We start from the raw sequence: 18,562 nt of genomic DNA, 5'->3' as shown, positions 1-18,562 counted from the left end.
AAAGCTGTGTGGAAAAAATCTTTGGGTTGGAATCAGAAACCCTGAAATCCATTACTTCCCATTACTTGCCTTTGAGCAAGTCCCTAGAACACTCTGAGCTGAGGCTTCTTTAGTTATAAAATGAGGATCATTTATAACTGTCTGGTCTACCTTTGTCACTTGGTTGTTGTAAGCATCAAGTGAAATAATGAATATAAAATCCCTTTAAAGCAAGAAGGCACTATAAATGGAAATTATTAACAAAATACAGTTTAGTAACAGCTACAGTGTTAGATGGAATACTTGTTGGGGGGCAGGTGAAAGTTTTTGGCAAATCATTACATAGTTGCTAATTGATTTTTTAAAAACTCAATATTGCCCTAAAGTTATGGTTTTATTTTGAGGGTAAATAGGAATCTGAGCCATATATTGATGATTTGTATGGAGGTCAAAATTTGTACTTTAAAAATTAAGGACAAAGACTGGTATGATTTTTCTCAAAACTTAATAGTAAAATTCATCTTGAGCACATATATCTTTTAAATAAATACTTAGTTGATTTAATTCCATTTTTACTTATCATTTTTGTTTTTTGTTTTTAAGTTCCAAAGATCTTGATAACCTCATCAAAGTGGTTCCAAGAACAGGAAAAAGCATGCAAGGGTAAGATTTAATAAGCTTCTGGTTTTTTTGTTTCATACATACCAATGCTTAAAAATATAATTAAATTAACATTTTAGCAGATTGACAGCTCAATAATAGCTCAAGAAAAGTCATGTGACTTCCATGACCTCATATCTAAAATGTTGAAGATTTTGGTCAACTAATTCTTAATGTAATGGAGATAACCTTTGATTAATTAGATGCACAGTTGATTTCCAAGAATGGACAAGACACTTATGTTCATTGATTTGTTTATTCTTCTTAAGCAGAGGATGGCACAGGAGGGGGGAAAGAGAACTAGATGGGAGACCATAGATGTGGGCCTAGGCCTTAGCTCTGCCCTCACTAACTGTGCAAAATGCGATTGGCCACTTCCCCTTTTGGGGCTTGTTTCCTTGTCCTCACAGTAAGGAAATTGGACCAGGTGCTGTCTAGTCACTTCAGTGCTAATGCAATTACTAAGTGCCAACACGATGGTTGGTATCATGGAAAGAGCCAAGTGCTCTTGAGTTAGAGTACTGTGCTTTCACTTAATCCTTCTGTTTCAGTTTTTCCCTTTGAGAAAATGGGATGGTAATACTTCCTATATTGAATAATTGATGTGAGGATTCACTTATATAAATCACGTAAATCACTTGAACAGTGCCTGGCACATCATGAATTTTCTAAAACCGGTGGTTATTGTTTATTATTTCTATGCAGCAGTAGGTAGGTCCAAAAATATATATTCACAGCACTGGAAAACTCCAATCCTTTGAGATGATCTCTGTATTCATAAATATTTTCTAACAAAATATTTTTATAACAAAAAATGTTTCTCGGTTTTAATATTTGCAGCCACATGATGTAAATCAACCACTGATCTGATCATTTCTTCCATGTTTTAAAGGGGCCAAAGTCTTGACAGCCTCATCAAAGTGTCTCCTGAAACAAACAGAACTAACCAAAGGTGAGGTTCATGGAACTCTTCTGTTTTTTTCTATTTAACTTAAAAAAAAAAATGTAATTCATTGTTCTACCATCGAGACAACCAGTGATGGGACGCAAAACCAACAGCTTTGTGTCATAAACCTAGTGTTCAAGTCCTTGCTCAGGGCTCCCGGGCTGTGGGCTTTAATGGAGGATAAAGAACTTCTTAAAATATCTCTTATCAGTATGGGGTTTGTGTTCCATGCTTGGGATTTCAACATAATTCTATTTCAGCATAATAGTTCAACATAATAGGATGCAATAATTTACATGAAAGGATACATACATGATAAAATTAGTTTACAAGTTAATTCTAAAGATTCCTTAAGTGATACAAACCTTTCTGGCCTTTTTCCCTTCAGGATATATAACATAGTGCCCAATGATAATGTATATCAAATTAGGCAACTTGTTTAGGCCTTTGGGGTTAGTGTTGGTATGAGAGCCCATTGCGTGGTAATAGAAATGTCTCTTTAGAGCTATGATTGCTTATTTGGGTGTTTAGAATAAAAGCAATTTATGTAAACCAAAAGTCTTCCTTATTCTGATTTAGCCTTGCATGAAGTGCGATTCTGAAGTGATTTGATTAATACCTTAGAGTAGCCTCAATGTTACACATTCACGTTATGTATATTACCTGTATACCTTGGAATCAGGAAATACTCTGTTTTTTAAAAGTCCCAGGTTTTGTTGTTTTGTTTGCTTGCTTTTGTTTTTGTTATTTTTTGGAGGGGAGAGAAGCAAGGAATACCTGGAAATGACAAACAATTTTATATTTTTCTCTTGTTTGTTACAACCTCCCAAAATATCCTAAATGCTAATTCTACTACAAAATGTGATATGGAGAATAAAAAGCTTAAGAGCAATTTAAATTTGAGGTTGTCTTGAAAGAAACAAGAATAAAACTAAATTAAATTCTCATATATACATAATTGTATAAGATATGAATTCATAGCCATCTGCTTTTACATAGGGCTAAAAAGAATTCAAGTAATGATGAAGGTTTTTTTTTTAAAGATTTTATTTATTTGTTTGTCAGAGAGAGAGAGAGAGAGTGAGCGAGCACAAGCAGGGGGAGCAGCAGGCAGAGGGAGAAGCAGGCTCTCCACTGAGCAGGGAACCCGATGCAGGGCTCGATCCCAGCACCCTGGGATCATGACCTAAGCTGAAGGCAGATGCTTAACTGACTGAGCCACCTAGGCATCCCTGACGAAGTTTTAAGTTAGCAATAATTTCTTAATGTAATATTAAAGTTGAAAAAAATGTACAGATTATTATTGATTTTAATTTATTTTACCAGCTGTTGCAACTTGCATCATTTTTTTAGGATCCAAACACATTCCCTCAGCAAACACAAGGTAGATTTATCAAGATTATTGAAGACTCCTGAGCAAGTCTCCAATTTCTGCCAAAAAATAAGACTAATCATTTGGCTAAGGGCATTCTGAAAGGGGACATGAAAAAAATGAGAACAAATTGATTTGTTGATGTGTAGTGATGCTGGATAGACTCTTCTTTTTTCATTGTTTCAATTTATTTCATTACAATATTGAAGCGAATTCTGTATAATTACTACTTGAGAAATCCATTTTGATACAATCATAGCATAACTAGGTCATTACTGTAAATTTATAGTTAATCGTTAGTTCATAAAACTGAATAAAACAAAGAATATTGACTTTCTACTCCTTCACAAACCCAAGGATTAGTTTTTAAATGACTCGAGAAAATTGGTGGCATAGCATTCTTATACTTGACCATAATATTTTCGCATGACATTGAATATATTTCTGTCTTCTTGAGTAGTTAAGACTCATTATATCTGGGGTCAAAGGTCAAGAAAAGCATGAGAGAGTAACTCCAAGGTACCTCTCTCAGGATTACTGTGATGATGGTAAAAAGCATGGTGCAGATATAAGGAATTACCGTGAACATAGAGGGAGGATGATAGTGGGAAGGAGCGTGAGGGTCCAGTTGCTATGGTTCCGAACCTGGTTCATCCTCTGTTATTTCTTCCTACCTGCCCCCAAAGAGAGGCTTAACTTCCATGAAGCTCTATTTCTTATTTGTAAGGGGAGGATGGTAATATCTACCTCAGTAGGTTGTTTTGAGGATTTTTAAAAACTTTGTAAAGTAGAAACTTGGTAAACATTACTTGTTATCTAGGATCCCATTGTATGATCCACATGTGTCAAAAGAAAAAAATGTCAGCCATAAAATTTGCAGAGTTCCAGCTGAATTTGAACTTTTATTTTATTTCGTTTTAGCAGGAAAGAAGGTCTTGATGAACTTATTAATGTGCGCCCCAAAGCTGTCAAAAACATGGCTGGGTAAGAGAAAGATGTTATTTGTTCTGTTTTGTTTTTTTCCTCTTTAAGTACAATACAAACATAAATGGTTTACAGTCATTCTGTGGGCAAACTGAATATAGGTCTTGAAAAGCCGTCACAATTTTTATATGTTCCCGGAAATAAATGTCTATCTGTTACTAGCAAGAAAGAGCGATAGCTGGAGGAAATAATTTGGTAGTGACTTCACTTCTTTTGGCCTCAAGTAAAGCAATTGAAGGGAGTGACTGGCGTAGGAACATAGCTGGTCTATGTGCTATATTTGTTTTTTCTTTGTAGTATTGATGTTAATACCTTTTCTCTGGAACTGATGAAAATGTATTAATAATAGTTTTTAAAAAGACCTAGAATGCTTTATTAGATTCATCATCAGCAATACCATGTACTTCATTTTTAAAGAGTGTTCTCTGGTAGTCAGTGGAAATTTTATGAGGTATATTGTTTCTTAGATGGTTTGATGCTCCCAGCAAAGTTAGGGACCTAAAATTTGTTATTTCTTTAGGTAGTATCTGTAAGATGATAAAACTCACCTTTGCCTCTGATTATATGAGGATTTTTATACTGTTACACACTACTCCCATTTATATGGGAATTATATATGTTATATATAAGGGATTACACACACACACACACACACACACACACACACATATCTCTTAAGAATGTTCTCATGATTTCCCTTATTGAATTTAGTTGGTACATATAAAAGTGCAAAATCTTAGAGATGAAGGAAGGAACCTGAGAGAACTCCCAGACCTGTTAGTTTGAATAATTTTGAAAACCACTGTTCCAGTCAAACCTATTCCATTTCCAGAAGAGGAAACAGACTCACAAAGATTGAGTGATCTGACCAGGATCACAGAGAAAACTGGTAGAAGACTGGTAGTAGTTCTTGATCTGCTAGGCAGTGAATAATTACTGAGCACCTACTGGGTTTGAAGCTCACAACCAGGTATCATTAGTTGCACATTAGGTATAATTATAGGCCATGGAGGCCAAAAAGAGAATTCAGTAGACATACTCAATCTTATTAACAGCAGGCAATTATCATAGATTAAAGCTAATTATGTACTGGGGGCACAGAGATGTTACTCCAAGAGAATAATAGGTTGTCAATTTAATATATTACATTTTGGAACACTCATGTTCTGCTTGCTGAATGTAGAATGCATTGTCAGGACATTGCATTTAAAAAGAAAAAGAGACATTGACTAGCTAATTTAATAAACATGACAGGCAATCAAGTTCATATTCATAGATTCCTAGGGATAGGCAGATTCTTAGAAATGGTCCAGTCTCCTCATTTTACAGATGAGAATGTTGAGGCCAGGGGCAAAAATCTCATAGTCTCCTGTGACTTTTTCTAACTCCCAGACCAACTCCTGTTCTTGAAATCACAGCACACGAACTTTGATCTTAAATGAAAGTTATCTTGATGTCGTCTTTGGAAAAATAGCCTTTTAGGTCCTCTGTTCATTTTTAGTAAGATTATTACTTTGTATGGTGACAGATGGTAACTACACTTATTGTGGCGAGCATTTCATAATGTACAGAATTGTCAAATCACTGTTGTATACCTGAAACTAATATGTCAACTATACTTCAATAAAAAAAATTTAAAAAAATAAAAGTAAATGAAAGTTAATTAAGTACCTCCAGAAATAGTGGAGGCTTATAAAGCTAGGATTGTTGCTTTTGCCATGGAACAGCCAGGAAGTGTCCTTTACTGCTCCACAGGGTCCCTTGAAATATGACTTCATAGATGACAATGGCACAAATGTGCAAATGACTGCAAAACTTTATAGCTCTTCAACTACATGGAGGTAATAATAGCTAAATATTCTAATACATCTCTTTCCTACATCCTTAAAGCAAAAACAAATGAAAGCAGTCACTTGAGTAGGAAGAGTTACATTTTTCCTGGATAAACTTTAGATATAAGATTCCTGTGTGTGCAGGGATCCAGGGCCTAAAAAAAAGGTGTATAAATTTGTTAGTTTCAATTCATTGAGATAAACTGCATGATGCTATCAATCAAGGCAATTCAGAACTGATACCAAGATCCTTGTTTTGTTAAAAACACCGTGCTGTCTTTTTAGGAGTAGTGGTAGAATATAGCATACATTTCTATATTTTCTAAGCTAGGATTTCTCGAACTGTGGGTCAAAACCCATTAAAGGGTCTTGTAATTAACGTAGTGAGTGGCAATCAGTATTTTTCCCAATTAAATAAAATTAATTAGAATGGAAAATATGAGAGTTCTTATGTAGTAAGGTATTATTTAATGAAATTTGTGTTTGCTTATGTCTGTCTGTCTGAAAAGAGAGTATTGGGCTGTGATACAAAATGTATTTCTTAATGGGCTTTATGAAACAGTAATTTGAATATCACTGTTCTAGGCTATTGGATAAATCAGATTTTCTGTGCTCATCAGAACAGTGAAAAATGCAAGTTCTCATGGTTGTGTGTGCAGCTTACTCTAATTATGCTGGTACACAAATATTATATGTAGTTACACTAAGAAATATTGTGATTAATTTATACGTTAAAAGACTGTGGCCTTTGAATTTATTATCTCCTCTACAAAGTTTTATTCTTTGTATTTTTCCTCTAATATGTAAAATTAACCTCACTTTAATTTAATTTAATTTAATTTAATTTTATTTTATTTTATTTTATTTTAATTCCAGTGTAGTTAACATACAGTCTTACATTAGTTTAAAGTGTACAATAACCTCACTTTAGAGATTATTGTCTTTTAGGCACAGTTGAGCTTTATAACAGATTTGCAATCAGTTCATGCAAGGAAATTATATTTTGGATAGCTGTCATATGTTAATCATTCCTTTAATAGTATTGGAGACATCAATTGATTATCTTTAATTGCGAATACTATTATTGGAGATAATTCAAAACAGTGAAAATTCAATTAGCGGCTTTCTGTCTACCATGAAAATCTGAGAATGATGATGGAAAGAAGGAACTGAGTGAAGCCAGAAGCTGGGAAGCACATTCTATGGGATTAGGACTGGGGGAGGGAAATGCAGACCTTTTCTTAGAACTTTTTGGTGATGAAGCTCTAAATGGCTCCCCTTCAGTCCTTAACCTTGTTTCAATCTTTTTGACAGGCAAAATGTCTCTTACTTTTCTATAAGGAAAAAGGACTGCTGTTGGGGTGTAGGGAAGACAGGCAGGTTGTTGTCCAAGATGGTACTGAAAAGCAGGTGTTCTCAGTCCTGCAATTTCTTGCCATGACAGACTATCTTATTTCTCTGAATAAATATTAAAAAGGGGTTTAAAGGAGCACTTTGAAGAATCATCACTTGCTAGCCCTTAAAACAAGGTATTACACTGAGGCAGTGAATGGCAGCAAACTATGTGGGAAGAAATACTGTTTGTGACTGAGAAAAGAAACTGGTGGGGCTTCCAATAGGAAGTCTTCAGAGTCTGTAAGTCATTTGACCATGAACAGCTGCGTTTAATTCAGCTTTTTATTTATTGTAAAGGAAAGAAAAGTCACCAATTTAATGGATTGCTGGAATTCTCCATGCCAAGCCTTAGGCTAAGTATAATTCCAATTTTAGAGCTTATTAAAAAAAATATCTTCAGTTGGTGAATATGATCTTAAAAATAACAAGGAAAAGGACATGAAAATCAGAGTGTATGTCCATAATGTTAAAACACTGCAGAGTGCAAAGTTGTTAATCACCAGACGTTTGCTGTGAACGCCTGCCGGTGTGCCCCCGTGGATGTGCTCTGGCTTTGAAGTATGTTAAGTCAGAGCAGCTTCTCTTCCAATCCAGCAAAATATGTCCCCCCTAAAGCTAGGAAACTTATTTCAAGGCTGTGCTGTGCCCAACCAGTATGTATCATACTAAGTGATAAGGTAGCTAATCCTTTCTTCTAATTCCAACCAACTTGAACCTGCATTATCTCTAACACAAGCTGCTTTAATTTTTTTTTTTTCACTTAAAGAAATCAAGATCTTGATAAGCTCATCAGAGTGAATCCTGAAACTCTCACCAACAACCAGAGGTAATAGAACTATATTCATTTTTGTGCTTTGGTCAGGGAGAACGTTTTGTCTTATTATTATTTCAAGCAGATTTGTAACCTGAATCCTCCTGCCAAAAGAACTTTATCATTAACCTGCTCTTCTTTTATTTTTCTATTTAAAGAAACCAGGATCTGGATAACCTCATCAAAGTGAATCCTGCAGTGACCAGAAGCAGTCAGGGGTAATCAGATAAAAGCAGTCATTTCATGTTTTCATCTGCCTGTCGCCCCTGGGTGGAGTGGATTTATAATGTCGCTTTATTGACCTAGCCCAACCAAAAACCTATCCCTAATCTGAACTTTTTTTTCCCTCCTCTTTCGAACAGTGAAGGCTTGGACAATCTCGTTAAAGTGAAATCTTCAGCTCTCAGAAACCCTGAGCGGTAAATGACTTTGCCTAACTATCTTGATGTGGTCTCAAGGTTCTAGTTAGGAATTTTGTTTCCTTCTCTCTCAAAGAAGCCTTTTCTTCTTCTTTAGTGTTCAAACGAAGACGCAAGTATAACTCATGGGTCTCCTGTCAGCAAGGAAACATGTTGCATTCTTCTGGAATCAACAACCAAAGCACTACTGACTCAGTTCTGTACTTTTTATTTGCAGTAAGACAACTTAGTGTTCATTGTCTGTAACAAATGGAGTGTCAGGGCTGACATGAAAACTGAGTGCAATCAAATAAGAAGAAAAAGTATCTCAAGAAATTGAACCAAACTGGTGGCTTATATAGATGACTATAGAGCAGCAAAGAGGATATTTAGGGTCCTCAAAATCACAGATCCACAGCTTGTGTGGGCTCACAAAATATTACAGCTGATTTTACCCCTGAACTTCCATTTTGAGTTCTGCAAATATCTTATGATTTACTACCTTTATGTGATACCTTTTGCCTAAAGGGCTTTATTAATAAACAATAAGGTAATAATAGATAATGCACCAGAGTGCATTATATTAGCAATTCAAATTGTCCTGTTGACCTGCAATGTTATCATGATAAACATAGAGCTGAGAACCATAGTCTCAATATTCTAAGATCAAGAAAGCAAGTTAACATGTGGAGAAGTGCTACGGACCCGCTAGGAGAAAGAAGACCGTGTAGTACACTCATTGGCCCAGCTCTTATATCTCCTAGTTTGTTGTCTACATTAGTGCATGATTTTGCTGTTTCTGTTTGTATGTTTTTATCACTGTGCTGCTGGGATCTTTGGAGCAGGCGGGCACAAAGGCGCTCGAAGAGCCGTCCTACTGAGAGTAGCATTTATCAACACCTCTGGTGTGACTGGCAATTTCTATACATTTAATCCTTACAGCTACCCCATGCGAAATATATTCACACACCCTGTCTTACAGAAGAGGAAACTATAGCCCAAAGACATTCAATGACCTTATTAAGAAAGAAAACCCATCCCAGATCTAAACTGAAGCCCTTCTGATGTCACTAAATAGAAGAAAAACAAAAAATCTCTGGCTAAAACAGTTCAGACTCCCCTCTTCTTCCCACCCTTCATACTCCCCACAGTCTCTTCCCTTCTAAGGACCCCTCCCACCCTGCAGCCAAAGGACTACAATTAGAAACATTTATTCTAGAAAATTATCACTAAAGTGACAGGGAGGGGAGAAAAGTAGTTGTTTCCTAGAGATTTCCTAATAGCTGAAATGACAACACACTTTTGCTGTCGACCCTGCCACTGAGAATTGTATGGAAATATCTTTGTTAAGTAAAACCATTTCTTTAGTGGTTTTGGTGGGGACAGATTTTTCTTTTCATTAGTAGCAGTATGAGGAGTTTCCCTACCACGTAGGAAGGGTTAGGTTTACGAACCACATGTGGAATCACTAACAGTGGTTACTGTGGCCAACTCTTCCCTCCGTGGCTGATTCCACAAAATGCACTTCTGTCTCTGTCTCTGTCTCTCTCTCTCTTTCTCACACACACACACACGCATGTGAGCATGCACACTCACACTTTCCCCTTTTTCTCACTTTCCCTTCCTTCCCTCCTTCTCTCTGGCAAATGTGCTTTGTTGACAGAGGATGGCAACTTTTCTGCCTTTTGTTTATTAGAAGACGCTAATTTTATAAAAAGGTAGTTTGTATTTTGGCAACTTCTAAAACAATTTCTATAGAAAGAAGACATTTTCCTTATAAGGGTGAGATTCCTAAAAAAAGGAAATTTAAAAACATTGGCCATCATGTTGCTTTCAGACAGCAGCTTGATCCATGAATCTAAACCTAGGCAGTGTCTGATTGTTCTTTAGGGGTGACACCAGATTTAATGATAATCAGCCAGGTTGTTCAAGAACTAGAGCAGAACAAACAGGAAAGCTGCTTATTTGAAAAAAGTGACTTCATTCAATTGGTTCAGCCACCTGTAATATAATGTATCTACCCTGCCCACTTGATTTTAATGGGGGATAAAGAGGGGGCATTTGAAAGGATTTCCCAGAGGAATAACAGCCACAGGCTGTTTTACATTCAATTCAATGTGACAGGAGCACTGATTATTTAATAGTAGAACAGCAGTGAATCAGAATCCTTTTTATGTGACTTTGCTGACATTTCTAGCAGCTGTATATTTAATTCACAGTTAGAGGCAGAATAAACTTTGGTCATCGATCAGAATGTAAGCAGGTGTCCCTGAGCTCCTTCTAGGAACACAACAACCTGAACAAATGCAGATGTGCACAGAATTTTCATTTATTCAGGGAGAAACTGCATGGCTTTTAGCAGTGACAGTTTCACATTTTCACGAACCAACATAAAAGGAAGACATTCAATTATCGGCAGCCCATAAACTGCTGCTCCCAATTGAAGATTGAAAAATAGCTCGTGCCACTTAGGCCTGTACAGTTAGAAAAGGCATCCTTCATCTGAAGTAGAAAAAATATTCTGAACTATTTACATTATTATACTTCCATAATTTTAAGGGCTTCCTATTGGCTAAGACATACACCTCCAAGTTCTAGTATTCCAACAAGACAAGAGGTTCTTCCTATCTTCCTGATGCAGATTGCTCATATTTCTACTCAAGAAAGAAAGCTGGGGGGAGGGGTAACCTTGACTCTTTCCAGTGCTTCATTCCCCACATAATCAGTAGGTCACTTTGGAGGCTTCTATCTCAGGAACTAAGACATTTCATCTTCCCCGATACTACCGTAACTAGATTATAATTGTCTTCTTCTTTTTTTTTTTTAAGATTTTATTTATTTATTTGACAGAGAGAGACACAGCGAGAGAGGGAACACAAGCAGGGGGAGTGGGAGAGGGAGAAGCAGGCTCCCCGCTGAGCAGGGAGCCCAATGCGGGGCTCGATCCCAGGACCCTGGGACCATGACCTGAGCAGAAGGCAGACGCTTAACTACTGAACCACCCAGGAGCCCCTATAATTCTGTCTTCTAATTGGTCCCTCTGCTGCCAGTCTTGCCTCCTGTTCTTCAGTCCATCGGCCACAGTATAGAGTGACCTTCCTCAAACAGAAATCTGATCACGTCATTCTGAACAAATCTTCCTGTGGCTTTCCATTGCCATTGGACAATGACCATACTCCTTAACATGGTTTCCAAAGCCTACCTTATCCTGCCTCCACAGGCTTCCCCTCCCACCTCCCATGATGCTCCCCCTACAAGCAAACCCACTCATCTTTCATCTGTATTGCGTTGATAACTTCTACTTATCCCTTAGGTCTCAAAATAGCTGTCTCTTACTTAGCTCTAGGAGGTCCCCTGGACCCACCACATCTGCATCAGGTGCTTCTTCTGGACATTCTCAAGCTCTCTGACCCTGTCCCATAGCATTTGTCTCATGGGGGAATTATTATTTAATCATCTTTCCCCAAATGTAAGATTTTTGAGGGTAAGGATTGGGTCTGTCTTATTCACTTCTTTATTTACAATGCAGAACATAATGCCTGGCCCATATTAGGTGCTTAACAAATACTTTGTGAATCAAAGGCTAAAATCTCAAACTAATCAAGGACCTTTGATCATCCAGCTAGTAAAGTTTACTGCTTTCCAGCTCTAACATTCTGAGCCCCCAGGAGTGAAACCAGATTGAAGAAATCTGATATCTTATGACTGGTCTGCTTGCTTAAGCCAATGACTATCTCTTGCTAATGACAGAATCTCAATCAACCATGGTGAATTAGAGCCACTAAAATCCTTGGTTACATCTTATATTTAAAATACCTACATTGTCCAATTTCTCTATGGACCTGTTAATTTATTTAATAGAAAATATTTAAGACTCTCTCATTGAAAAGAACTATAAAGATATACAAATCTGGGCCCATTTTGCCATGTCAACAGAGCTGAAGAATTATACCAGTATTCTGTACTTTCAGAGAGCCAAATATTCCTTCTGAACTAAAGCTTAATGCCTAAGATTTAGTTCTTGGCACAAAAGAAGTGCCATAGTAAACTTTTTATATGGAGGCTCTTAATTTTGCAAATGTGTTTGATACTCTACAAAAGCAATTTAAGTAAGCTGTAGAGAGAGAAACATATTGCAGCTTTTAATAAATACCTCCCACACCCTCATGAGAGAGGAAGAGCAATGGTGAGTGAGCTGTTAACTTTCTCTCATGCAGCACTTATCTTGAGAAAAGTTACATAATAGCAGACATAGTAATACCTATTTTTTTTCTTAATCTGCTCTGTAAGGGAGTGTTATATTCCTTAATGGGACAGTGGAAAATAAATTACATTTATTGGCTTATATTGTATATTTATTGGCTTAAATTACATTTATTGGCTTATTGGATAAATAGCTTATATTCAAAAGTTGTGCTATGACTCTACATAACAGATGACTCATTCCCCCTTCCCCAAATTTTGAAATCTACATTTAAAAAAGCATTTTTGGTCGCAAAGGTTAAAATTTCTTTTTACCATTTCTCACTGTGTCCACGGAGAACTTTCCTTGGAGCTAATTCCAACTACTCATAAATGTACACAGGTCTTCCTTCCACTGCAACTGCCATGGAAAGGGTTTGGAATCAAGCCTTTGCTCCACCCTGCTGCATGGAGCTGGGCTTCTAGAAAAATCTACATGTCACACTTTGGCTCAAGGTGTTTCATTTTCCGCCACAGTGTAGAAGACATGATGTAATAGATGTGCTCATAATAAAGAGTGAAAATTTATTTTTATATCCTTCAACTTGGGAAATTTATGGGCAATCTGAACTTCTTTTATTGGATCTTCAGATCTAGCTGATGACATCAATCAGGGTGAACAACCAAAGCAAATATACATGTTGTGCTCTTCATAATCTGGAACTTTTCATTTTGCTTTAAATATTAGTATAGATTATTCAGAATAAAATCTTATAATCCACTCTATCAAACTTGATATGTGATGCTGTTTAATAAAAACACCAAAAATTCTAAAAAACCACTAATAATACGGCTTAGCCGATGATTCATAGTTCTATCACGTTGGGGGTATGTTCCTTTGAAGGCATGTATAGGTTCCAACTTTGAGTTACCTACTTGTAATTACTGGATTTGTTAGATTCGGGCTTCTTCTTCCTCAGGCCAAAACTCATTCCTGTTCTCCCTCATGATAGCTGGGATCCAAAAAGGCTTGGGTCCCGAGGCAAGGGTGGGAGGACATGCAAAGATCCAGTATGTGCAGCAGCCAGGATCGAATGGAAGGTACCAGCAGAAGTGAGGCGGTGCAGGACCAGACTCACAAACTAAATGTAATTGTGCTGTGAGGGCAGAAGCAGATCTCTATTAGTTTTCTAGGGCTGTCATAACACGTACCACAGACTGAATGGCTTAAAATAGAAATTTATTTTCTCACAGTGCTAGAGGCTAGAAGCCCAAGAATAAGATGTCTATAAGGTTGGGTCCTTCTGAAGATCGAGAAAGAAGAATCTATTCCAAGGTTTCTCTCCTTGGCTTGTAGAGGGTTGCCTTCACCCTGTATCTTCACATTGTCTTACATCTGTGTGTGTCTTCATCCAAATTTCCTCTTCTTGTAAAGATACCAGTCATACTGGAGTAGGGCCCACCCCAATGACCACATTTGAACTTGATGACCTGTGTGAAGACCCTATCTCTAAATCAGGTCTCATTCTGACCGTACTAGCATTAGGACTTCAACATATGAATTTGGTGGGGGAACACCATTTGACCCATAACAACATCCCAGAACAAGGAAACAAAGCCAGAGTTGAGAGCTGTATAAAAAAAGAAATATATGTAATTCAGGGGTGAAGTAAGGCAGGCTCTGGGTGACTGACACCAAGGGAGACGAAATATCCATCACTGCCTTTACTGATCTTTTTCTACAAGGTCATGGTGCACACTGTGTGCCTAGATGTGGGTAGAGCTGACTGCCTTAAGGGTTCAGGGTCTAATGTCTTCCCCTTTAATATGTTTTCCCAGAGCTAGGTAAGGTGGTTAAAGATTTCCCCTGGAGATGTAGAAAAAGAGAATTTAAACTTAATTTCCCAAATATGTTTGGAGCAGCTTCTATGTACAAGGTCATTTGAGGCCATGGTAATGAGACTCTACTCTCAAGTTGTAGTGAAAACCACCAGTGTCCTTAAATAATGGCACTCAGTTCATCCTAGGTTAACAGTAGAAGGAGAATCATTTGCTGGGACAAAATTTTAATTCCCCCGAGATTCACAGTTCTGGTGATCTCTCACTATTTACTACTGCCAACCATCCTAGGAAACTGGATTATGTAACATCATGATACATCTCTTCATTTTATTTCATTATCCCCGAGTATTTAGTAAAGTATTATTTTAAAATGATGAAAGGAGGATGACTTAATGCCAGGTTATTAAAATAGTACAGTGGCCCCTGCAGCCAAGAAGGTAGCTCTAATAATTAGCGAAGGACCATCAGGGGTTCAGCAAAAGCCTTCTGTCTCCATTTCTAAATTTGAACGATGTGATCTGGGAGGTTTCCTTACATAGTTCTAGCATTTATGTCGTTGAGGGAGTCAGTTCTGAATTTTACATCATCCAGCCTACAGAATCAAATGATTGCTACACTTCTGAGCTACTTCTGAAATCTTGTGCTTTTGACATGTATTAATTAGCATATTTTCCTGACTATAACTCACATTAAAAAATAATCTAATTTCTACATTTTCAAAATTATGCAGCTAGTTTTTTAAATGTGAAGTTTAAGTGTGGCTATGGAATGCTGCCTAATTTGCAGATTTACCAATTATTGATGGTTTGGATGTTATATAAAAAGAGTATTAAGCCTTGTTATACTACAAGAACTTTTTAATAGTATTTTTCATCCTTATCAATATTAATTTCATGAGTAGGAGTCCATACTCTGATTCCATGTATAAGAACCTTATTTAAATCTACTATTCACAATCACGAGAAGGGAGATTTATGAAAACTAGAGCTAATTCCCAAGGTGAAAAAAATTAGAGCAGAAATAAAAATGAAAAGGTAGTCCATCAAAATATTGGAATCAATAGCGCCTACTGCTGTGTCACTGAACTTCTAGTAATTATCATTTACTTAATGCTTATTCAGTTCACGCATGACTGGGGGCATTGTGCCATGAATTTTATTTACATTAGCTCATTCATCCTCACCGCAACCTTATGAAATTAAATATGATTAGTCTAGTTTACAAAAGGCAGATTAGGAAGGTTGATTAACAAGGAAATAGGGAAAGAGATGACTTCATTGTTTTGACTCCTAAACAAGGCTCCCAATTAATCGAGTTCATGACAAAGGCTTTTCTAAACTCATGGGAAAAAAAAATCAAGAACCACCAGTGTTATAACCAAATATATAAGTAACTAATGTATGAATAACATACCAGGGGATATTGTATATCATGAAAGTGTATCTAATCATTACTGCAGCTCTATTCAAGAATCTAATTGTCCCATTTATCCTCCACATTATGAATTGTTTACTCAAATTTTGGGTTTCGTGTTTCTGTGATCTACAAAGCTGGAATGAAGTCTCTAATTAAATATCCAAGAATTGATTTCAGATGGGCAGGTGGCTTGGCCTCAAATCTTGACTCTTTAACAAATTAGTTAATTGACCTTGGAAAATTCACTTAGCCTTCCTGAGCCCTAGATGCTGTCCTACAGGATTTTGTGAGATCTGAATGAAATCATCCATGTGAAAATACATAGTTAGTACTTTGTGACACAAAGTTAGTAATTATTAAATGTTAACTGAATGGGACTATAAATCGGTTGTTTATTTTCAGATTTCTTAAAACTTATAAAACATTAGTTCTTTCTCTCTCACACATAATCCACACTCTTATATTTGAGTTGTATAGGTCAATTAGCTCAATGTCAGATTTCCAATGTCCCGTATAATATATATATTATATTTATACATATTTATATTATACATATTAATTATATATATTTTTCTCCTATAGAGACCAAGACCTGAAAAATGTAATTGAAGTAAATTCTAATGTGCCTAAAAACAAAAATGGAAGGTAAGACTTATTATAATTTACTTTTATGTTATCAGTCCCATATAAGCCTACATAAATTATATAACCTTAGAAGATTTGCTGAGGAGTTGAATTGTATTATGGTATAGATATAAATACTACTGAAATACAAAAATCAATATACAGGGTACTTAATAGCTGATATGGAAAAAAGTGAACAAAATTCAAATTCTGTTGGAATTTTGGACAAAGGGGCTTCTATTCAATTGCTTCGTGTAAAAGGCATCATGGAAATTCAAAGCTCTGCACTTGGGCTGTGAAAATTTATTTTTACTTATTGTTGCTTGGTAGTTCTTCAGTGGTGCAGAAAGCACTCTGGGACTTTCTTCCTTGGATACCTAGTTCTAAAAGAATGCACAAATTCATCACAGCTGTAAGACAGGACCTAGTTTTGAAATTTCTTTACACCACAGAGTATAATAGCATTAAAACTGTTGTACTTTGTTTTTTTGTTTGTTTGTTTGTTTGTTTGTTTACAAGGAAAGTATAGCTTATAGAAGCTATACTTCATTGTTGTTACAGACTGTTTAAGAAAGCATGTTTTGCAATCCCCCCTCCCCACATACGGGAGACCCAAAACCAATAGGTTCCTATTTTTTACCTTCGTAAGGTGCAGTTGTCTTTTCTATTAATTTTTTTTATGCAAAGAAATGATATTGTCAACATTGTGTGTGGAGAGTGGAAAAGCAGGAAGAGATCTGGGTCACTTCTTCCCCATAAGGTCTACAAAAGATTTGCATCTAATGGGTAGTTTCTTTCTGTTCCCTTAATTCCTTAAATCATCTTCTGCCTTCTCTTCTTATATCACAAAAAGCCTTTGATAAAATGAGGGAGGGTAAATTTTCAATAGGATCTGTTTATCTTAGAAAAACATCCACTACTTTGGGAATAGGACCGGGCTTACAGTTAATCAGTCTTCCAGATAATTCAAGTATTATTTGGAAGTGATCAAGGTAAAAAAATTTTCAAGTCAATGATCATGTATGATTAAGGAACTTCTCATTTAATATGATTTGACAGATGTTCCAATTTCAGTATGGCTTTTTCATGAAATGGGTTTTATTGGAAGGATTAATGAAGAAATGAAATTTTATGGAAATTCAAGAGCAGGAATGGTAGCCTGGCCAGGCCTCATAGAGGCCTGAACTGGAAGGTTGTTCCTTCTTGGCCAGAGAACATTCCATCAGGAATCCGTGAACATTAACCCTGGTTCTTTGTCATTACTATAACTCAGCTACTCCCTGAATTTTGGCTCCTCCCCATTTTCCTCCCACTCTTCCTTCTGCCTGCTGGCCTCCTTATTCTCTACTCTATATCTCTTTGATAACCAAGATTCTTTGCTGCCTCCCAGTTTCTGCCTCCTCATACTTGGAGTTTACTCTAGCTTTCTGTGGTCTGTCTGGCTTTCTAAAGCAAGGCAGTGTGGGTGTGGCCATCTGCATTGAAGATGGTGTGTAGATGGAAAACACCATGGTTGACAATAAGGTTCACACAGTCTCCTTCCCCTTCCTGCAATTTCATCTGTGTCTCCTGCCTGACATAATCCAACGATGACGGAAACATGCGCAAACACCCACTCTCTCCCCAGGGAGACAGGAATCAGCACATTCGGTGACTACGTCTCGAGGCCTTAACTACCACCACTGCAAGACTGTTTGTTGATCCCTGAGTTCTGTTTTCAGGTGGTGTTTATTCTCCTTCAGTTCTATCACAATCCTGTAGATGTACGATTTCCCATGGTTCTGCTATCTAAAAATTAAATGGAAAATGTCACCACCACCCTGGCACTGACACAGCAATCATAATAAAAATTTTCACCTGGAAAAGAGTGGAAAGAAGAAATCTCTGGGCCCAACTTTTGTGCCCATGGATTCTGGCTGCAAAAAGGACTGTCAAAATGGGTCAATGGGTAAATCTGGAACAGAAAGAAAATAGAGAAAATTCACAGAGAGTAAGACTTGACCAAGTGCGGAAGGTTAGTAAGTTAGAGAGGTGGGATGAACCTATGTGTTCTGGCGGCAAATCCTCTCTTATTTTTTTACAGTAGAGTACTTTTTTTTTTTAAGATTTTATTTATTTAAT

General features: G+C 36.8%; 1 protein-coding gene across 3 annotated transcripts in view; it reads left to right on the top strand.

Annotated features, from left to right (window-relative positions):
* The window catches only part of SCEL (sciellin), a 301,422-nt gene that overhangs the window by 267,247 nt on the left and 15,613 nt on the right, over positions 1-18,562 (top strand). For all 3 annotated transcript variants that reach the window (XM_078070236.1, XM_078070235.1, XM_036066939.2), the window contains 7 exons: positions 583-642; positions 1,532-1,591; positions 3,879-3,941; positions 7,935-7,994; positions 8,138-8,197; positions 8,342-8,398; positions 16,400-16,462. In XM_078070236.1, the coding sequence (XP_077926362.1) occupies positions 583-642; positions 1,532-1,591; positions 3,879-3,941; positions 7,935-7,994; positions 8,138-8,197; positions 8,342-8,398; positions 16,400-16,462 (423 nt within the window). The remainder of the gene's footprint in view (positions 1-582; positions 643-1,531; positions 1,592-3,878; positions 3,942-7,934; positions 7,995-8,137; positions 8,198-8,341; positions 8,399-16,399; positions 16,463-18,562) is intronic.

The sequence above is a fragment of the Halichoerus grypus genome, chromosome 4, assembly GCF_964656455.1.
Source record: "Halichoerus grypus chromosome 4, mHalGry1.hap1.1, whole genome shotgun sequence".
Classification (NCBI taxonomy): domain Eukaryota; kingdom Metazoa; phylum Chordata; class Mammalia; order Carnivora; family Phocidae; genus Halichoerus; species Halichoerus grypus.
Note: the sequence above shows the minus strand (reverse complement) of the source record. Positions and strands in the feature narration are given on the sequence as shown.